The sequence below is a fragment of the Cotesia typhae genome, unplaced genomic scaffold (assembly GCF_013202065.1).
Source record: "Cotesia typhae breed Kobodo isofemale line unplaced genomic scaffold, CoteBio_Ctyphae scaffold_91, whole genome shotgun sequence".
NCBI classification, from domain to species: domain Eukaryota; kingdom Metazoa; phylum Arthropoda; class Insecta; order Hymenoptera; family Braconidae; genus Cotesia; species Cotesia typhae.
The window spans coordinates 997890-1022457 of NW_027423781.1; the positions used below are offsets into that span (position 1 = coordinate 997890).

The 24568-nt window shown below is 28.4% G+C and overlaps 1 protein-coding gene across 1 annotated transcript; it reads left to right on the plus strand.

The window, feature by feature from the left end:
- The first annotated feature begins 6471 nt into the window (after positions 1-6471).
- Vmat (Vesicular monoamine transporter) lies at positions 6472-22163 on the plus strand. Its single transcript, XM_074258611.1, has 11 exons — positions 6472-6624; positions 11224-11383; positions 13384-13608; positions 13808-13973; positions 14056-14198; positions 14770-14952; positions 15019-15120; positions 15188-15414; positions 16275-16458; positions 16542-16675; positions 16743-22163. The coding sequence occupies exons 2-11, from the start codon at positions 11266-11268 to the stop codon at positions 16806-16808; spliced, it is 1548 nt and encodes a 515-aa protein (XP_074114712.1). The 5' UTR covers positions 6472-6624; positions 11224-11265; the 3' UTR covers positions 16809-22163.
- Positions 22164-24568: the final 2405 nt, after the last annotated feature.

Sequence of the window (24568 nt, forward strand, 5' to 3'; positions counted from 1 at the left end):
AATTCGCAACATTTTGGACTTTTAATTAGTAAAACTCCCCTCAAAATATGCTACCAAAGGTTATTCAAAAAAAATAAAAGTTTTGAGTTGATAAGAACCCAAATTATCCAGTTTAGCTTTGGTTCCAAATGACGCAACTTTAATATCAGTAGCAAACAATAAAGGCTTTAAGATAACAGAATGTTTGGCATGTAAAAACAATTTTGTTTTTTTGCTATCAAATTTTTTGGGTAGCAATTTATAAATTTCGACATTGAACCCAGGCCTGGTGGATGTTCAATACATTTTGTATAGGAAATCGTATAATCCTAACTGTAATAGTTGCGATTTGGAAATTTTTGGACTCGGCAAAAATTCAGCTGCCGAGTTGATGACGTCAGGGGAAATTCAATGTCAAGGTGACATTGAGCTAATCTATATTTAATTGTGACACTATGACAGTTCATGGCTGCTGTGATAATGTTTCAGAAGTTGTGTCATTTTGATAAGAGTGAATTTAGTTAGTGAACAGATGATTTATTAACAATGTATAATTTTGGAACGATGGATGAATGGAGTTCGAAGTTATAAAGCTTTTAAAAATGTATAAAAATTGTAAAAATATATATTATCCTAAAAAAAAAAAAAAAAAAAAAAAAAAAAATCTGAGAAAAATTCTTGAATCAAGAATATAATTTTGAAGAGACTAATTGTCTTGAATCAAAACAAAAATTTCTTGAATTAAGTAAAATTTCCTCAAATCAAGAAAATATTTTTTTAAATCAAGAATTTTTTTACTTAAATCAAAAATATTTACTTAAAAAATGAAGAACATTTTTTTTCTGTGCACCTATTCTTAATTTTCGCAAAATGGAGCAAACCAAAAACTTGCTGAATTTTTAAACAATTTTCAATTTTTCTTTGCGGAAAGTTAGAAATAAAATAGATTTGTTATTTTCTTCGTAGAGTCGTGTGACTTTACCATTCATATCACTTTTTATTAGTCACAGATTTATTTTACATTGTAATCTTTCTTGATAATCGAACAATGATATCTCAGTTATAAATAGACTATTCATAATTAAAAAGCTCTTTAATAGTGATATAATTTATTCATAAATTATTCTTACAGTAAAATACCGCTAATCCGAATTTCATATTTCGACAATAAAATTATCTAAATCTTCTTTTCATGAATTTTAAGGATTATTTTCTAGATAATTGCGCAACTTTATTTCAATGCAGCAAAATAATTATCTAATAAGGCTTCGGATATTAAGTCTCTTTTATTAATTAAAAAAAGAAAGCGTTATACTAAAATTGGCGTCAATTTAACAACAATATTTGAATAATTTCTGCAACTTGTTGGTTGTTGGGGTAAATACCTAAGATATCGGCTTACTGACGGTAATAGAAACAACCATTATTATTAACAGTAGCTTCGATTGTCGACTGCTGCTCTAATAACTAAAATTGCAGTCAGATAAAAATCGAAAAATTGCTCATAATGGTGATTTTTTAAAAAACAAAGAATTTGAAGCTTCGGGGCACTATGAAAAAAAAATCCCAGCGCTTTGAATTTTTCAGGGATTTTAGGGGACACTTGGAGGTTGAAAAATTACCAACGATATCCTTTGTTCATCCATTTTATCCAAATTTATACCAAGTTATCCAAATATCCTTAATTATGCAAATTTTTGTCGTTTTTTCAGTTAAAGTTTTCAATTCAAAAAAAATTTTTTTTGACAAAAGCTATTCACAGTATCTTATAGAGAATATCATGTAGTTTTCAAAACCGTCCTTCGATTTTCTATACGATCATTATTTCCAGAGTTATTGATTGTCAAAGTGAAAAAGTACTTTTTTGCTTTGACTGACGATAACTCCGCGGCAAATCATCGTACAGGCTTTTTGATAACGTCAAATTGAAGGGCATTAAATTTTCTAAAAAAGCTTTCCAGCGAAACAATGGAAAAAAATTTTTTGAAGCCCGTAGAATTTTTTTAAGACGAGAAAAAATTTGGAAAATTTTGTTTTTGTGGTTTTCTTAGGATTTCTCCAGACCGAAACATGATAAAAAATTTTCATGGTCATATCTAAAAACTAGACACTTGGAGCTATAATTTGCTTTTTTTTTTTTTTTTTTTTGGCTGTACGATAATTTTCCTCAGAGTAACAGCTCGTTGAAAATCACTCAAAAATTTCGAATTTTTTTAATATCCTTAATATAGTGTATAAATAAACAGATCCTTATTTTTCTTAGATGACCCTAAAAATATCTGATATTATTTTCTATATTACAAAGCATGATTTCTTTACTAAATTAAAATATCACATTTGTTTAGTTAAAAATCTGATTTTACTGAAATGTATGATTTTAAATTATTAAAGAAAGATTTTTTATTTATTTAATTAAAATAAATAGACTAAATAAATATTAGATATTTAAACAACAGATTTAATTACAATAAACCATTAATAATGTAAGTAACACTTACTTACTTACTAATGAGTAAATACCTTGAATTAGTTGACAATTTTAATAATTAAATAACAAGTAAATGATAGAATCATCTGAACCTCGAAGACGTTATCTATTACCACAAGAGAATGCTCGGACTTCAAAGAATGCTTGATATGAGCGTCGCAACGAGTCTCGAGGGTCTTTATTAAAACGGCATTGATGCCCTAGAAATTCCCCTCCTTAGCCGTCGTACCTATTTTTCATTTCTTTATCTAGTGGTTGGAAAAAATAAAATAATAATAATAATAATCATATTTATAATAGATCAAGCCGATATCATTTCCATTCTTATTTCTTAGATTTTAATATGACGGAAACAAGGAATATACATTGCCATCCCTAAAAGAATTATGTATGAATCACACATTCGTGCTATAAAACAATTTCATTATCATCTTAAAACGTGATATGAATAACAAAAAAAAATACCACACAAGTACTGAGGATTATTTTCCCCTATGTACTCTCTGTGTACTATCTATCTACTACTCAACTCAAGTGTTTCAATGGATTATATCTATATAATATATCCTTAGTAGTGAAAAGTAGATGAATTATGTTTTACGATTGTCATTAAAAGTTTGAGGATTAAAAGTTTTGGATGACGCCACCTGTGGAACGGGGAGAATTAACTTTAAATTTCATACCGAGAAAATAGAATCACTTGTTGATATTACTATAGAATACTTATCGTAAAACATACAAGTATAACAACTTGTTGCTGAGAATTTCGCAAGACTTTTTTATCTTTCGAAAAAAAAAATTTTTTTCATTTTTTTCCTTTTTTTTTTTTAAAGCTAAGTCAATGTTTTTGTTGTAAGCAATTTAATTAATCAATATTATCACAAATTTTACTGTAAAGGATTTTTAATGAAAAGAATTTTATTAAAGGATAATTTATAAGTTAAAATATTTATTGAACTGTTATCAATCAATACTAAAATCTTTTCTTTTGAAAAATGAAAGAATTATACTCAACTTAAAATAATATTTGAGGCGTAAAGCTCTGAAATATACTGATAAATTTCAGGCGAATATTTCTCTCGAGTAAGCACACTCAAGTAAACAAAAATACATCTTCCAAAGATTTTTTACCTTCAGCCGTTATATATTTTTTACTGACCTTGCAAATTTTTGAAAAAAATTAATTTATAAATGAATAATACAATAATTGTAGACTTTTTTTTTTTTTTTTTTTTTTTTATATATTTAATAAATGTATCAAGTTACTTGAATGACTTAAAGTTTCTGTAGTTCTGAAAGATATTAATTTAGATTTTCCGTATCATTGTCTCGAGAGCAATAGTGAGCATGATACTCGGAATACTTAATTTAATATGTCTAATGATCTATAACAATAATACTCCGGACAATAAGATTATTATTGAGTAATTTTTATTCAATATTAATAATTTATAATTTATTAAATTTTAATATTTTTAAAGATATAAGCTCGTCCTGATGTTATACTCATCAAGACCTTTCATTTGAGTACCCACATTAATTTTTCATATATTTTATATATTTATATATATTATATATATAAATATATAAAAAATGCATGTGGGTACTCAAATGAAAGCTCTTGATGAGTATAACATCGAGATGAGCTTATATCTTTAAAAATGTCAATAATTAAGAGCTGACGTTGCTATCTTGAGAACAAATGATATTTTTAAAGATATAAGCTCATCCTGATGTTATACTCATCAAGACCTTTCATTTGAGTACCCACATTAATTTTTCATATATTTTATATATTTATATATATTATATATATAAATATATAAAAAATGCATGTGGGTACTCAATTGAAAGCTCTTGATGAGTGTAACATCAGGATGAGCTTATATCTTTAAATGTGTCAATATTTAACAAATTACAGTGCAATTGAACAAAAATCATTATTTAAAAAAAGGAAAATTTATTTATTTACAGTTCACACAAATAAAAGCTGTAAATGAAATCAATAAATTTATGCACCAAAAGGGAGGAATTGAGTTAATTGTATGGGTTTTGGTATTCGACATATGGTAGGGTGTAAAGATACTTCTTCGCCCTTTCAAATTAGTAAGATGACACTGATGAATAAATATAAACTAAATACTCTTTCTATTATAATGCACCAATAATGTGACAATGTGAGTAATTAATCTAAGTGCTTTTGTGTCACTGCAATGTTTACTTTTTTTTTTTTTCTTTCTTCCGAGTTCTGAGCATTGTATCTAAATAATTATTTCTATTTCACTTATTTATATGCCCATATCATGAGGTCACTTGTGATCGATGAGATTCTTTCGAGTTACGGGGTAAGTCTCTGAGATAATAAAAAGTCCTCGTAAAAGACGTGATCATCCATAGCTAGGCCAATAGGGGAATCTATAAGCAGCAGGTGGCTACCGGCCGCTGGTGAATTTAACAAGTGAAGTAAGCAACTTCTGGGATAAACGTGAGTTTACAAATTCAGACTAATTTTATAGCAATTGAAAATCTGGATTTTTAGATAAATTTTGTGGCCAAAAAGCAATTATTGATCTATGATCTTTTAAATTTTAATATTTATCCTACACAAATAAATTTTAAACTATTAAAATATTTTATAAAATAAAATAAACCCAAACAAAATAGATTTGGTTAAAATTAATGTATATTTAAGTAAAATAAATTTATAAAAAAATTTTTTTACGATTGATCAAGTTCTTTGAAATATTTTTTAGAAGGTTTTAAAGAATTTAAATATTAAATTATTTATTACAAGCAATTTAAATTATTGGAAATCACTTTTTATGGCAGCAAATTTTATTTTCTTCCCGTTCTGATTCGCTATTTGTGACACAAGCTACCTCTTCAGTCGACGAATGAACGATATTAGTTTCATGCGTTTCAAAATAATTACATTTAAAAATATCACAGAAGTTTTTTACATTTTTCTGTGCTTAATAATTTAAATTTAATAGAAAAAAAAATAATTTAAAATTTGATTTTTTTATTAAAAAAACCTTAAAGTTTCATTAAATTTTTTTTTTTATATCAATAATCTTAAATATTGACATTTTTGAAGATATAAGCTCATTCCGATGTTACACTCATCAAGAGCTTTCATTTGAGTACCCACATGCATTTTGATATATTTTTCATATATACATATATATAATATATATAAATTTATGAAAAATTGATGTGGGTACTCAAATGAAAGCTCTTGATGCGTGTAACCTCGGGATGAGCTTATATCTTAAAAATATATGTTATATATATATATATATATATATATATATATATATATATATATATATATATATATATATGTATATATGAAAAATTGATGTGGGTACTCAAATGAAAGCTCTTGATGAGTGTAACATCGGAATGAGCTTATATTTTTAAAAACTTCAATATTTAACAAATTACAATAGAATTTAAAAAAATTAATTATTTAATAAAAAAAAAATTTTATTTATTTTTAATTCAAAAGTAGTGACTGCAAGGTTGCTAGTTTATAATTATTTAATTACCAAAGAACTATTGAGGTTGATAAAAAATAATCTTAGATCTAGTTAAATATCCAGCCCGTTAGTTCCATAAGTTCCATCTCTTGAAAACTAATGAAAGCTAGGATCTATTGGACCTGGAGAATTCCATTATGATTCCCGAGATCGTGGAGGACGTGCGAAAGACAGAAGATAAAAGAAATCGTAAGAAGGAATGGGAGATAATGGTGATGCGTAGAGGGTGAAATGGGATGTAGGATGTGGGTGTAGGAAGAGGGTAAAATCACCAAGAAAGATATAGAAAGGGAAGTTAAGTCACTCTCTACTGACTTTATGAGTGGTGGGAAATGGTCGACCATGCGCTTTGCCAGTTGGGAACATATTGTAAACGTTAAATTGAAAGAGGAACTCGAGAAGAACTTGAGAGACGTGGCCAGTTGGAGCTTTTGCCAGAGATCGGCCTGGTGTGCCGGCGATAACACCAACCCTCACTAGGATGCGACCACCGTGGATCTACTTTCATTCGGCCATAAGGATTCCACGGGCGATCATCCGCGTTTACAAATTTACCACAAGGAATCTAAAGGACTAGCCGAAATTTTTTATTCTTAAACAGTCGCGTTATTTTTGGTAAGTTTTTTAACTTTTTCATTAATTATACATTTTTTTTATTTAATTATTTAATTGCATGCTTTAAATTTTAAGTTGTATAATTTTTTTTTTAATATTTTTATTTTTTTATTAATTTTTTAACAATGTATGGAGAATAATTTATTATCTTAAGTATTTAGGCTGCTCAATCTCTAGATACATAATTAAGAAATGACCTTGTATCTTGTGAACCATTGACATTTTTAAAAATATAAACTCATCCCGATGTTACACTCGTCAAGACCTTTAATTTGACTACCCACATCAATTTTTCATATATTTTATATATTTATATATATTACATATATGTATATATGAAAAATATATAAAAAATACATGTGGGTATTCAAATGAAAGCTCTTGATGAGTGTAACTTCAGAATGAGCTTATATTTTTAATAACTTCAATATTTAGCAAATTACAGTGCAATGAAAAAAAATTCATTATTAAATAAAAAAAATTTTTATTTATTTTTAATTCAAAAGTAGTGACTGCAAGGTTACTGCTAATAATAATAATAATAATAATAATAATAATAATAATAATAATAAAGAAGCTTCAATTAAAAAAAATAATTGACATTGAAATTTAAAATAAAATTCAATTAAAAAAAATGATAATATATCCATGACTACATGCACGAGTTTATTAGCAAAGCAACAGTGTTGACGGGTGGTTGGGATACTTTTCGCTTGGTTCTTTCTCGCCCATCCATTTGGGTAACCGTCTCGCCACTTTGTTGCGCGATATTGCACTTTAAACGAGTTACTTCATCAATTACATTATCCACTGCGGAAAACGCTTTCGTTTCACTCATCTCTTTCTTCTTCGATACGTTCACCTATTTAGAGCGTACCTTAAATTTTACGGCTTTTATCACGCAATATCACACCCTTAATTAACCAATCAACCGCATATAACTGATTAATATCAATCAATATGCATTTTCAGTATTTACTTAAGGAGAAATTTTAAATTGAAAAATTAATTGATAATAAATTATAAACTATAGCTTCAGATATTTAAAATAAGCTTGATAAAATGGTGTCAATTAATCTATTTTACTATCTCAACTCTCTGGTAATGACGTTATCGCCAGTAATTACAAGTAGCCTAGACTCAGTAACAAAGTGCCAGGTTATGCAGATTGCTTTATAATGTCATTACCGATCACTCTATTAAATATTAACTTTACTAAGCGGTCTCAACTTTATCTTTCTGTTCTCAATTGTTCCGGAAACTTGTACGAAGTTACTTTCACCCCTATATACACACACTCATCCATATATATGCTCATATAGATGTATATAGACTTATCAGAGTGTTTTCTGGCTGTGACAAGAGGAAATTAAAGAGGGTGCACTGAGAGAAATTTCTTTAAAAAAAAAAAGAATTGTTGGGAAAATAAATTATATAATTTTAAACGACAAAAAAATTAAAAATGTCTTTATTAACCTTCTTAACATTAAAAATTGACAATTTTAAAGACATAAGCTCATCCCGATGTTACACTCATCGAGACCTTTCATTTGAATATCCACATTAATTTTTCATATATTTTATATATTTATATATATTATATATATAAATACATGAAAAATATATGAAAAATGCAAGTGGGTACTCAAATGAAAGCTCTTGATGAGTGTAACATCGGGGTGAGCTTATATCTTCAAAAATTTCAGTTCGTATACGAAAAAAAATTTTCCAGAAGAAAATATTAAAGAAGACTAAAACTAAATTAAATGAAGTAAAATTAAATTATATCCAAGACACAGAAAATAATTTCCTTACTTTTGAAGCAAAGCAGAGAAACTTGTTGAGAGGATTTAAGCAACAGTTGGTCTTAACAAACAGAAATTGATTCAGTTCATGTTTTTCTTGCTTTAAATCCGCATTGAAAAATCGGTTATAATTGAATCAAAGTCTGTGATGTGAGCAAGTATAATTTTCATCGTCTTTCTTCTTTACTTACAAGTACGAGAGTTTCTTAATTGACGATTCTACAAGTTTGATCGCAGGATCTGCGATAGCGAGGATTCGTAGATTTACTCAATGAAGGAGCAACTGTAAATTTGATAATACTAATTGGAGCTCTTTGCTTTTGATAAACTACTGCCTTGAGTTTTAAATTAATTAAATCCTGCATTACAGTGTCGAGTCTCACTAAATTAAGGATATACATTTTATTGTCGAGAATTCTAAAAAAAAAAAAAAAAAAAAAAAAAAAAATAGAAATTTCTTTACCAAAATTAAAATATCACATTTTATAGTTAAAAAATCTGATTTTACTAAAATGTATGATTGTAAAGTATTAAAGAAAGATTTTTTATTTATTTAATTAAAATAAATAAATTTAATAATCTGTATCTTTATTAAATTAATAAATTAATAAATTTATAAATTATAAATTAATAAATTAATAAATTTATTTGCGTAAAATAAATATTAGGTTTAAAAAATATCTTTAAATTTTGATTTGTCTACGCAAGGAAGTAAAAAACGAGCTTGTAATGGTGCATAGTCACGTTTTGTCATAATTTTCCGTAGATATGGCGGGTGACATGATTTTTCTATTAGCTGCGCTATTGAGTCTTTGCTGTTCTTGATTCAAGTGGTTGAAATGTTTGTACGTGACAATTTTTTTATCGCTAGAAACTCTTAGAAAAAACTATAAAATATAACTTTTGAAAAATTTTATTTTTTTTTTTTTATAAAATTGTCCGTAAAAATTCATGACTGTAAAAATGGATTATTATTTAGTATAGAGTTTATTTTAGTAATTGGACAACAAATAAATGGAAGCACTTGATTCAACTTGAGACCTGTCGGTTGCAAACCACAGACGTCAATCGAGCGTGCCCTCTTCGATTCAATAGCTCTTTACAATCTATTGACAATTTGATTGTTGATCTTGATTATATATTAAAATTCCCGTTGCCAAATAAGGAAACTTTATTATTCTAGATTTTTGTTGAATTTAAATAAAAATTTCTTAGGCAAAAATAATTTTAATATTAATTTAAATTAAATAAATTGTTTTCTCAGTCGATATACAAAAAAAAAAATTTTTTTTTTTTTAAGTTAAAATCTTTTAAAAGGGGAATTACGTTTTTTTTATCCTCTGAGAAAATTAATTAAGAGATTTATATAATATTTCTTTTATATAAAAAAAAAAAAAGTATACACTGAATCGTGTCTTTTTACCCTCGGTGACTAATTTAATTGACTTCCGATGAAAGTTTTAACAAAAGAGCGACCTCAAATAAGAACTTTGAAAAATTGACACCATTTACTTGGTCAAAGTGTAAAAGACGTACCGGAATAAAATTTACGGAAATAATTTTAAGAGTCTTCAAGTGGTTTCGACTTTACAATTTATCACTTTTGTAAATTGCCACTCTCCACTTTACTTCAATTTTATAAAATATTCCTAGTCTATTTAAGAAACTCGAAATCATCTATATTATTAAGAAAATAAGAAAAATTTTGTGTCCAGAATATTCATATGATAAAATGACCTTGTGTCTTGTAAAATATTGACATTTTTAAATTTATAAGCTCATCCCGATGTTATACTCATCAAGACCTTTAATTTGAGTACCCACATCAATTTTTCATATATTTATATATTTTATATATTTATATATATGTATAAATGAAAAATATATCAAAATTGCATGTGGGTACTCAAATGAAAGCTCTTGATGAGTGTAACATCAGGATGAGCTTATATCTTAAAAAATATTAATAATCAAGAAATTACCTTGTATCTTGAGAAATATTGACATTTTTAAATTTATAAGCTCATCCCGATGCTACACTCATTGAGACCTTTCATTTGAGTACCCACATCAATCTTTCATATATTTTATATATTTATATATTTATATATATATATTCCATATATGTATATATGAAAAATATATAAAAAATGCATGTGGGTACTCAAATGAAAGCTCTTGATGAGTTTAACATCGGGATAAGCTTATATCTTAAAAAATGTCAATATTCAAAAAATGACAGTGCAATTTAACGAAATTTATTATTTAATAAATTTATTTATAGTTCACAATTTACTGCAGTCACTATGTGATTTTTTTTATCATTAATTTTACCGTTTCCGAACAATGAATTATCTACATTGATATAATGGCAAGTACCCGTGGAAAAAAAAGGAGATTAGTGGTAAGGGAAGTCAATCAGAATTTCCTTGAGAACACAATCCCTTGGGTGCAAGCATTATTTTCATGGAAGAAACGAAAGTGGAAAAAAATAAAAAGTGTGTATAAAAGATAAAAAAAAAAAAATACCGCTGCAGTTCTTTTACAACAGAGCTCTTCAATTCTTCGTCTCTTCTGAGTAATTATAAAGAGAATGACTGACGTTATTTATCGAGTACTTACGGCTTCGAGAGTCGATCCAGGAGATTACGTGACGTCTTGATATTTTTTTTCCGTCATTTGTTCCAAGAATTTCTACGGTCTTTACAATCAATTTAGATCCTATCCTTAGAATTTAAACACAAATAAACATTATTTTTAATTATTTAAAATTTTAAATGAATGAATTTTTAAGTTTTTAAGGTGCTGAGGAAAACAACGAAAAAATATATCAAGCATGATGGCCGGGGGAGCATGGAGCGGTTGGTTACAGCGGTGTCGAGAGTCCCGGAAACTCGTCCTCGTTATCGTAGCCATTGCGCTTCTTCTAGACAACATGTTGCTTACTACTGTAGGTGAGTAGTAGTAATTAAAATTTTTTTATTTAAGTTAACACACCAATAAGTGATTCAAAGTGACCATATTTTATTCATATATTCCTCTGCAGAAAATAAATTTTCGCTAATGGACTTTCGAATGCGAAAGATGAAACGGCGCATTCTGTCAAACAGCGTAATTTTATTATAAAGCTTTTAGACTCATTAGATTTTTAATGCTATTGTAGTAAAAATTTTGGTTTTTTTTTTTTACCTTCTCGCATTCAGATCAGTCCTTTTATACTTTTTTTTTTTTTTAAATAAATAAATTGTATAATTGATTTTTAAAGAGACAAAAATAATTAATTTCTTGGAGAGTATTTTATAATTTTTTTTAAATTATTGGCGCCCAATTTTCTTGTCACATGCGCGCGCCTAAAAAATCTAGTGATATGATTGGTTGATCTAATTTTAACTTGATTAAGTGGCGCCATAGTTTTCACGTGAGAGAAATAAGAAACGTTATTTTGTTTTTGTCCGTGTGTATCATTGTGGATTTTAATAAAAATTCATAAAAAATAAAAAAAAAAAAAAAAAAAAAAAACTACGTAAACTAGGCTACTGATATTAAATACGGCAGCAGATAATCGAATTTTGGAACTAATAAAAAAAACCCGATCTCGATACATCTATTTTTTCGGGAGTTATCGTGTTAACATACAAAATCAGCGTACAGACATCCGGACGTCCGCGTAAAATTTTTTTCGAAACGTTTTTATTTAAAAGTAGCAACATTAAATTATTTTTATAAACTATAAGACGGATTAATTAAAGTGTTTTCTCGGGGTAGGTCTGCTCATATTATTGAATAAGTGCAATATGGTTGTGATAGCGGCATTTGAAGATCACAAAATCGCTTGACCTTGACGTGTCGGGTTGGCTTTTTGAGGCGTGCAAAATTTTTTTCTTTATTTGAGTAAAATCTATAAATAAATGGATGAAATCACTTAAATGCTCAGATTGAACACCTGGATTTTGCTAAATAATGTGTATATTATATCTCTTAAAGATCTTCCATAAATGCATGACCACTTATCGGAATTGGTACAGTCGTGAGACATGTTAGCTATTTTTCCCTGGTGTTTTGCTTCGGATAGATCTCATACACCATGAATGAGCAGCTATTGAATTAAAGATTGTACTAGGGGAAAAATAGCGAGGGAATATCAATGCCGAGAGTTAAAAGCTTGAACCAAAAGTGATTGACCGTACGTTTTATTTCTCAATATTTTTCCGGATATTTATATACGATTATCATGATATTTATGGCAACACAATCACCGTTTATTGATTGATTCTCTTTTACTCGAGCCGACAAGCCGGACCCTTTTCAATAAAAATAAAAATAAGTTACTTTTTCTCTTGTAAATTATTACAGAATACCTTCTTTTAGGTTTTACTTATTCGAGTAATAAAATTTGCAAGGTTCAGCTCAGTCAATTGGTCGCGACTTACAGGAAAATCTTATACCTAATCCGAATGAATCTGTTCACTTTTATTGAAGAAAAAATATCGATTGCTACATGAATTCTACGTAGAGCATAGTCTTAATAAAATAAAATAAAATAATCAATTTTCTTCAGTTCCCAATAGAATAAAATTTACAACTCGCTATATATACAAGTAATGTCATTTATTTATTTATTTATTTATTTATGAGTGTCATTTAGATTTGTATGGGTAATTTTCAGTCTTTATGAATATGTCAGGCAAATACAATTTCCAATTTTAACATTTAAATAAACTTTTTTAATAATAAATTTACCAAAAAATTAGACAATTTTTTTCTATGTAGTATAATGACAAACGATTTTGAGACAAAAGTTGACTGCTTAGAAAGCTTGAAGAATTAAATTGAAGAATACAGAGTACTCTTGACCTACTGGTGTGAACATTTACAAGTTTTATAGAAAAAAAAGCTCACTTTGGTGGTTTTTTATATAAATAAAAATTTAAGCATTAAATTTTTTTTTTTTTAGTGCCAATAATTCCGGAATTTCTTTACGACATAAAACACCCGAATAATACACTAAGTCAACACTTAGACGGGCCTCATTATACGACTCGACCAATGACAATTGCCAGCATCATAAGCACACCCATCCCTCCTACTAAATGTACCTGTCCCCAAGTGAATGCTTCAAATAATGGACAACTTGAATTTCTTCAAGCAACTACCGGCGCTCCGGCTTCTATTGTTAATGGTTAGTCATTTTTCTTGTTAATATATCATATATCTTACTCCAATTTTCGTCTTTGATTAATAAAAATTATAATTTAAATTATTTATTTTTGTTCGTGAAACTGACGTTTTTCTAATAGCGTACTGAAAGGATGGAAAATATTTATATGATACAATTTTATATTACGTAATTTTTCTACTTTTGATCCATAATAATACAGGTTCTACCATTATGGTGCCGATAAACACAACCACCTTGGAAGAACTAGAAAAATCTCAGAGACATCGAGAGTTATTGGAGGAAACAGTGGCCGTGGGGATAATGTTCGCTTCGAAGGCTTTTGTTCAGTTACTTGCCAATCCTATTGTAGGACCTTTAACTCACAAGTATATTTGTTTGGTTTTTATAAAAATGCTTGAGTTCATTCCTCAAATAATGAAAATTAATTTAAAAAAAAAAATCTTGCAGAATTGGATACAGCGTTCCAATGTTCGCGGGATTTGTCATAATGTTCGTCTCAACTTTGATATTTGCATTTGGTAGAAGCTATAGCGTACTTTTCATAGCTCGGGCTTTACAGGGTATTGGTTCCTCCTGCTCAACTGTTTCTGGTACGTCTTTTTACTTGTTTATTATAAATAAATAAATTATTTAAGGAAATCCTAGTTAATTAATTTAAATTAATTAAATCAAAATTAATTAATAACATCTTTAATTAAATAAAAAAATTATTACAAATTTCAAACTCCAAAAAATTTTGATCACATTAAAAAAAAATTTTTTTCATTATTTTTATGCATATAAATTAAAAAAAATACATTGTTTCTCGAAGAAAATTTTTTTTGTAGGTAACCTGGGTGCCATAAGGGCGTACCAAAATTTTTTTTTGCATTTCTGCCGGCTTCAGGCATAACTACATCGATTTCTAACTACAAAAAAAATTTTTTATACGCCCTTATGCCTTTTCAAGAGTATTTTTTTCGGGATACGCGATTTATTCCAAAAGAAATTTTTTAACTATTAAAAAACCTTTTTCTAATTAAATAAACCGGCGAATTAAATGAAATAAACCAAAACAAAATAGATTTGGTTAAAAGTAATCCATATTTAACTAAACCAAATTTTTTAATATTAAATTCGTATTTTTAAATTATTTTAAATAAATCTACTAATTAAAATCAGGCATGGGAATGTTGGCCGAAAGATACCAAGATGATAAAGAGCGGGGCAATGCAATGGGTATTGCACTGGGTGGATTAGCCCTGGGAGTGCTGATCGGGCCTCCGTTCGGGGGATTGATGTATGAGTTTGTTGGCAAATCAGCCCCGTTCCTTGCTCTGTCGGTACTGGCCCTAGGTGACGGACGTAAGTGTACCAAACTAATTGATAATTTATAAGTAAGAAATGGTATTGCAGAACTGATTATTCCAGTGCTCCAGCTGCTAATGCTCCAGCCAACGGTTGTCTACACAGAAACTGCTTCTCCGTCGTTGAAGGCCCTGGTGACGGATCCTTACATAATTGTTGCAGCAGGTAATTTTAATCAGTCTGACTCAGAATGAAGTTCCACTTAATTGGTGAATTTGTCCTTGGAATTTAGGGGCCATCACATTTGCAAACATGGGAATTGCAATGCTAGAACCGAGCTTACCAATCTGGATGATGGACACAATGAGTGCTAGCAGATGGAAGCAAGGTGCTACATTCCTTCCGGCTAGTATCAGCTACCTCATAGGCACAAATCTGTTTGGACCGCTTGGTCATCGGATGGGAAGGTGGCTGGCGTCTTTGGTTGGGTTAATTGTTATAGGTTTCTGTCTGATGTGTGTAAGTATTATTTTTTCGAGATTTTTTCAATCTGAAAAAATAAAGATTTTTGAGAAAAAAAATTTTTTTTTTCATTAAAAAAATGAATAAAAATCGAAAAATTCCTCATAATGGTGATTATTGCAAAAACAAAGAATTTGAAGCTTCGGGGCACTATGAAAAAAAAAATCCCAGCGCTTTGAATTTTTCAGGGATTTTAGGGGACACTTGGAGGTTGAAAAATTACCAACGATATCCTTTGTTCATCCATTTTATCCAAAGTTATACCAAGTTATCCAAATATCTTTAATTATGCGAATTTTTGTCGTTTTTTCAGTTAAAGTTTTTAATTCAAAAAAAATTTTTTTGACAAAAGCTATTCACAGTATCTTATAGAGAATATCATGTAGTTTTCAAAACCGTCCTTCGATTTTCTATACGATCATTATTTCCAGAGTTATTGATTGTCAAAGTGAAAAAGTACTTTTTTGCTTTGACTGACGATAACTCCGCGGCAACTCATCGTACAGGCTTTTTGATAACGTCAAATTGAAGGGCATTAAATTTTCTAAAAAAACTTTTCAGCGAAACAATGGAAAAAAATTTTTTGAAGCTCGTAGAATTTTTTTAAGATGAGAAAAAATTTGGAAAATTTTTTTTTTTGTGGTTTTCTTAGGATTTCTCCAGACCGGAACATGATAAAAAATTTTCATGGTCATATCTGAAAACTAGACACTTGGAGCTACAATTTGCTTTTTTTTTTTTTGCTGTACGATAATTTTCCTCAGAGTAACAGCTCGTTGAAAGTCACCCAAAAATTTCGAATTTTTTTTATATCCTTAATTTTTGTGTAAGCTAATAACTTGCATTTGATGGCTCAGATACCTCTGGCGACGAATATCAACCACTTGATCATGCCAAATGCTGGACTAGGATTCGCAATTGGTATGGTTGACAGCTCTATGATGCCAGAGCTGGGATACCTCGTTGATATAAGACACACGGCTGTTTACGGCAGCGTCTATGCGATTGGAGATGTTGCGTTTTGCTTGGGTTACGTTGTTGGTACGCATTAGAATTAAAAAAAAAATTTTTGGATCAACATTTGCAAGCAAAATTAATTTTTGGGCTAAATTAATTAATTGCAGGTCCTGCTTTGAGTGGAACGTTAGTTAACACTATTGGTTTCGAATGGATGCTCTTTGGAACCGCAATGTTATGCTTTATGTATGCCCCACTGATGTATTTTTTGAAATCTCCGCCAACTAAAGAAGAAAAAAAGGTAATTAAATTATTTTATTCTAAAAAATTATTATTTAATTTAAATATCCGTAAAATTATCCTTACAGTCTCTGATCATTGGTGAAAAATCATCAGTTCGATATGTGTCTTATGAAAACGAAGAAGAAGAATAATAGAAATGTTGGTAAACAGTTATCAATTTTTTTTATCTCGTAGAGTTTATAATTTACGCTAAATTAAATCTAGTCACCAATTATTGTTGTTATATAATTGAAAAAAAATTTTTTTTCTGAATTTTTTTTCGATTTTCAGCAAAATAGAATCAGCGGATTTAGTTTTTTACGGATAAATATTTTAGTAGTGATAGAAGATAAAGTTTCGAAACTTGTTTTATTTTAAATGAAAATTAGAAAATTAATTATCTAAAACAATGTTCAAATTTAGTTAAAATTTCTAGTGTTTTTCACGAACTACGTGCGAGTCCTTTAATAAATTTTATCTCGGGTTTCTTCGGCTTCTTTCGGATTTACCACATGATTTACTCCTTTCGTAACTGAGAGTTTAGAAAAATTCTAACCTGATATTTAAAAAAAAACATTTTTTGGTATTTTGGACGACTGATGATGCGAAGCATCCGGAGAGTGCTTTACGATCGAAAAAATTTTTTTCGCCCCATTTCGGCAACTATTTTTATTATTATACCCTTGTTAGTTAACGGAATCAAGATAATTAGCATACTATTGTCAAGATTATTTAATGGAGATTAATTCTATACTTTTAAAAAATTTATTTAGTGCAATAGAAACGGAAAAAAACATCAAAATAGTTTAAAAAATTTTCCCGTCCGTCAAGTATAAAACTTGTAAACCCTGTAGCTTGGCCAAAAAATCCATTAATTCAGTCAAATTTTTTTCTTTTTAATTCTTTGAAGGAATTGCAGGCCCCCTACCGCGGATGGCTATGTAACTCAGTGTCGTTTAATTGCAATTAATAAAATAAAAAACCCAAAAACTGAAATATTCAATAAAAAATTATATCCGCAGTATCTCACAAATTTGTTCAGTAGATTTTTTGGAAAATAGAAACAACCAGATGATTTATTAATTTATCTTAACAAAATATGCACAATGCATTTTGTGAGCTACGTGTACCGTCTGTAATATACAAATTTACTTTTGAAAGTATAATATATTATATATATTTACAAAAAACAAAAAATCCTGAACGTGAAAGAAGATGAGACTTTATTTTCCGACTTAAATTCTTAAAACTACAAAATAATTGATAATAATTATGTATTACCCAATTTTCTGAGTCAAAGTTTGCATTGTAGATGGCGTGAGAAGATACTCGAGCCTCAAAATGGAACACAAAAGCGCACTAACCTTGCATTAACCTCATCATTACCAAAAGTAGTTAAATTTTCTCTTTTTTAACAAAAATTAAATTTTTTATTTAAATTATTATCAGAGAAACTGCCTAGTTAAGATTCTCTGAATGGCTGCAGAGAAACTGGGCTCAGGCGGCTAGGTAATTTTAAAAAGTTTCTCAATTTTCGGACTTACTAATTACCCATTGGCGTTTTTAAAAATTTAAAAATGGAGGCTAAAAAAAGGACCTCTGAGAAAATGAAACTACTTATTTTTAATGATGAGAATCGACGTACTGTCAGAAGGCTCGAGTGTAAATGGAGTATTTATTGCTAGGTGTTTGTCAAAGTGCCAAAAGTTTAATGATAGTTCATTAATAAATGCACTAATGATAAATTTGACGCGAAAATCTCTCCAGCGATGATAACTATAATAATATTAATAATAATTATAATTGTAGGTTAATAATAGTAGTTGATTTATCGAATAGTGTTTAAAGTTTTTCGAAGATGGAACCGAAAATAGAAAATTCGTAGAAGCAATACAAAGTTTCATATACTCATGTGTACTTTTAATGTTAAAAGCTTCACTTATTAAATAAATATTGTAAAACGCTATGGCTATTATAAAATAATTTAAATCTTCAAGTATTTAATCAATAGATGTAGTTAATGAAATTAAAAAAAATTTATAATGGATTGTTTATCAAAATCGGGAGTTAGATGAGCCGGGAAGTTTGAGGATTACTAGATAATCTAACTGACCTGATCGATACCACAGTTCTGTCGCTAATTTTCCGTTAAAACATATTTTCCTAAAATTATATTGAACTTTTAATAAGTAATAATATAATACTTTTGAAAACCTCTGCAATTTTATAATAAAACAGCACAACACAGTTTTATGGTTGATGACTACAATAATAGTGATGTGGAGCAAGTGTACGCACTTAAGCATTAAAACTAGTGTTAAAATTAAATGATAAGCATGAAAGGAAAATAAAAATATGTCTCTGATAGAGTATTTATGTAGGTAATAATTAAATAAATAAATAAAGTCTAAAACCTTAACACTACGGAAAAAAAAAAAAAAAAAAACGGATTAATCCGAATGATTTTAAGCAGACTGATTTTTTAATAATACTTGCATAACTTTATTGAGACATAACGTAACTTCGAATGTTATGCTAAATAAAAAGCTCGGATACATTATTGACTGAAAAAAAATTAATTTACTTTAGTTACTATCCTTAGGACAGTGTGACAATATTTGCCGTGACAGAAAATTGAACCTTTACGCCACCAGATTCTTAATATTTTATTTTTTCAATAAGCTAATGATACCACGTGGGTTTTTCTTGCATAATATAATTTTCCATCAACAAACCTTTAATTTGCCTACAACATTTCACAAACTTTCCCCTCTCCATTCATAAATGAAGGGATTGCGCGCACTTATCCGCTAAGCACAGTTACCCCACGTGACTTTGTATATTAAATATTCCGATGAGACTATTTGCGGTCGTAAAATTTTTCACGGGACTTTAAATTCTTGGTAATTTATCTGAATAACTATCCAATTATCGAAATTGCAAGCTCGTGGTATTAGATTAGATGGCATTTGTCCTCGAAAAAGTGTACTCATAATTATAAATATATTAAAAAAAATTAAATAATTACTGACGTGTATTTATTTAACTTTTAAATGTTCAGGTCCTAAAAAAAAAATATATCTTGATCCTTGATTTTAAAACTAAATATTGCACATTAAATTTGAATAGTTGGATCCACTTTTCTGTAATTTATTTGTCTACTTAAATAAGCGTATTGAATTTAGATAATTCTCTAAAATTCAGCTGAAGAGTACTTAATGTTTTGCGTACTGTTGAAATAAATATATAATAATCATTAATTATAAAACTTAGTAAGTTTAATTATTAGAAAAAGTTTTTATCGTTGATCTTTGTGTCATGCTAGAGATTAAAGTATAATACAGAGGTTCCATTACCGAAAAAATTTTTAATAATTATTAATAAATAAAATATGACAGATTTTCGCGGCAAATTTACTTAAAAGCCGCTTGCGGCTACTCCTTATACGCAACGCGAGTCAATTTTAAAAAGTGTTGGAAAATAAATAAAATAAGTGACATTTTGACAAACACCTACAAATACTGCATTGATATTAAAAAAAAATTTTTTTTTTTTAAATAAATTAATTAATAAAAATAATTTAAATTTTGACCATATCCTTAAAATTATTGTTTCTATCATATATTATATCGATAATTTGTGTGATTAACATCAAGCTTTCATATCTAATGACTATATTATACTGGCACTATAAACGGCCGGACAAAAATTGAATTGCCGAAGCAATCAAGACAAATAAAATTAAATAATAAGTAATGTTACGGAAAAGTATACACTTATAAATTGTTTAGGATATGTTGAAAAGTAAACGGTGGGTTTTATTTTTGTTGATATAAAATGTACTTGTTTTAGCTGAGAATATTTAATTAATTATGAAATTATAATCAGGTATAAGCTTTTTGGGCTCAAAAAAATTTTAGAGCGTGTCAGTGTACATCGAAATTATTGAAAAAAAATAGTTGAAGACACTAAAAAATTTTGAAGATTTAAGAAAACATATATGCGGTATGTGTACGTAGATGAAGCATATATGATCTTATATGAAATAATATCTTCATATATGGACCACTTTTTTTTTCATATAAAAAGCATTTGTTCACATTTGAACTATGTTTTTACATATATAGCACATATGATCACATATATAACATATATGATCATATATGATCACATATGTATTATATGTAGCAGATATGTTCATATATGAAGCATATGTAGCAGATATATTCACATATGTATTATATATACCATATATGTTCATATATGCAGTATATGTAGCATATATTTTCACATATGCATCATATATACCAGATATGTTCATATATGAAGCATATGTAGCAGATATAATCACATATGTATCATATATACCAGATTTGTTCATATATCAAGCATATGTTGAAAAGTAATGCTAATATGTTTGAATAAAAAAAATATCCTATATGACATGCATAAAAAATTTTTCCCGCCATTATGAAAAACTGTCATATACAATCATATAACATATGATTATTTATGCATAGTCATTTTTTTTCTTAAAAAAAAAAAAGGATCAACTGTTTAACGATACTTAAGCATCGATGTATTAAAAATAAAATGAAATAATTATTCTATATACATATTAAAAAACTGAAAAACTATCTGAAATAATTAAGAAAATATTAAAACATGATGAGGCATGTGCATTGATGGTTATTATATGTACTTAATTCACGGGCTGCTATTGTGAACAGACAATAAGCCATGATAATGAGCTCAACTCCCCAAAAAATCTTATATCGATTGGAGTTTAGAGTTTGTCTATTTTATTTGAAAAAATATATCTCGATGGGAATTATTTTTTCTGACTTTTATTATACAATCTATCTCGTCATTCTTTCACGTATACAAAAATCAAACTACGTGTGTTATTAAATATAGTATTTAATTGATAATAAATAATTAAAATTAAAAAATAAAAATAATTTTTTTTTTTTAATAATTTTGTGTGAATGCGCAAATTATTATTTGTAATATTAAAATGATATTTGTATTTAACTAAATATATATATATCGATATTGTGATGAAAATTAAACAACATTAAAACGAACAAAAACAAAACTATATTTCCATTATAATAAAGTTAACGAGCTGGTGTATGGGTCCGATTTATTATATGCCTGTTTTTAGTAAAGGAGTAACAAAAAAAGAAGATTCGAGTGATATTCTCTTCTTTACTTTATTATACTTTATCGAATATAAAAATAAAAAAAAAATGAATTATTGAATCAACATATTAAAAATAAATAATAGAACACATTATTAAAATTTATCATAATAAATATGTGTATTTATTAAATCTAGACAATAAGTTAAACATACATTGAAAGTATGTTAAATAATATGTACTATGATTATCAGGAAATGTATTTTAAAAATTACACTAAGTATTATATTTGTGATGTTCAATTTATGTATTATATTTAACTGATGTATTGAATATTCAAATAAAGTCAACTAATCATCAAAATATAGATAAAATAATAATATTGATTGATAAAAATGAGATAGGGGAAAAGAATTCAAGGGGGAGGAGTGACACTATGAAGTTGAAGAAAAATGATCGGCTTTCAGATCTCTGACGTACGTCAGATTTTTATTTGCGGTTTGTAGTATAGTCAATGAATTTGAAAAATAAATTTTATTGACTGAGTAATTTTTGTACGCCTCATAACGTGGAATTTTTTTTTTTTTTTTTTTTTCGAGTAGTTCCTTAATTGTTATTATTTAGTACTTTGCATTTGTAGGAGAAGTATGAGATACGTTGCAGTCACGCTAAATATCTGGAAAAAGTTATTTATGTTGATGCTATTCATTTTTTGGCAATGGTTACCGTAAAAAGTATTTTTATAGCAACCGTTGCTACGGAAATTGATACCATAGCAACCGTTGCTACAGAAATTGTTACCATAACAACAGTTACCATCAAAACAGCTGTCATAGCAACGGTTGTTACGTAAATAGTTACCTTAGCAACGGTTGCTACAGAAATTATTACCATAGCAACGGTTGCTACGAAAATGATTACCATATCAACCGTTACCTTGAAAATAAAAAATCTTAGCAGAAAAACCGTGACTTTTTCATTAAAAATTTAATTTCATTCATTTTTAATTTGTAATTTTGTAATTATATTACTCACTGATCTTAATAATCCGCAGTCAATTGAAAACAAATTACAGGCATGAAACGTAATTTTTTGATGCAAAACTTGATATGAAAATATTTCTAACTGAAAAAAAAAGATTGTTTTCTATTTTTACTTTAGTGGAAAATTTTTTTTTAATTTTTTTCGAGCAACATAATACCTCTGTTTTGATTTCCCGCTGGAAAAAACGGACATCTAGTAGCTTGTTAATAATATCTGGAAATTTGAGCATCTGTCCAAGAAAAAATTGAAAGTATTTAAATTATTTTTAAGGTGTGCAAATTGAAAAAGTAACAAACCTGGTTAATTACGTTATTCGCTAGAATGCAAATAGCAGTAACTGCAACGACAACGCTGATGAGTGGTAAAACAGCATCGATTGTGTCAATCCAAGATTTCTCAACCGAAATTATACTGTGCGTCAAAGCGTAGTATGAATAATAGACAGTAACACCAAAAGCGTAGGTCAACGAAAAAAGAATAGAACTTCCGTAGAAATTTGACAAATCGTTACAAATGTCGGAAATAACAGCGTGACCTTGACGAATTGTCGAAACCTTTAACAGAGTAGTGTAATCTTTTTTGACATTCACAAAAGTCACGTATCTTTCAGTTCCGTTGTTATCTGATATCTCTGAAAGTTTCAAGCACAGCTCGTTGAATTTTATCTTGATCACTCCTAAGATGATAGCATACTGCAAGATATACAAGCAGATGACAAAGTCAAAAACATTGGTCAAAATTCCTATGTCGAAGCTTTGATAAGATACATAACTCGTGTACAAATTTCCAGCGCTTAGAATCAAGTGCAAGAAGATCAAAATATAAAATACGGCATATTTCTTCAAGGATTTATTGAGTTCATCAGTGTAAACCATTTTGGCGTTCATCAACATGAAGGTGTTAGCAGTTGCGATCATTTTTGAGTGCTTTAAACAGTAGTTTGCCCAAATTACGACTATCGTAATTGCTCCAGCAACTTTCATGGATATTCTGATTTTCCTAGTGGTCGAACTTTCATTAGGAATTCTAGTGTAGTGCATTGTCCAAAAGTACAAGCAGCTTAATCCCAAAATTAGTAGGATCAAAAAAACTACGTAGAGAATTCCAATTTTGGAACGGAAGAATTTGAGGCGATGATTTTTGATGACTCTAATTTTGAAAGGAGCGAGTCCAAAAATTCCGAAGAAGATTAAATACACGAATTGAACTTTCATTATTTGATTTTGATGGGTACTAACACTGAAATGACTCTTTGATAAAACTTGAAGCAAAGATCACATGGTCAATTCGTTCTGTTGGCTAGCTTTAATCTTTTATTGATTTAATTATAGAAAAATCAATTATGGATGTTGTTAATGAGTGCGCTTATTGCTTGGTCAATGTTAATTGCCGATTGTAAGGTAGATTTCTGTTGTATCTAAGTGTGCAATCACTCTGCAAGGGAATTTTGCGGATCAATTATTCATGAGAAGTCGAACTTCCACTGGACGAGTGAAGATAAATCGTGGAGGTCATCGGTGATGGTTCAAGGCGAACAGTGATGGATATAATGATTTCAATCTTCTAGTTTGATTGTATAAGAAGAATTAGGTAAGTCGCAGTCACGCTAAATATCTGGAAAATTTTTATTTCATCAAATTGGTAAATTTTATCAATTCCTGATTAAAATCAAAAGCACCCAATTCATCTTTTTTAATCAGAGATAACTACTTACAGAGCTCAGA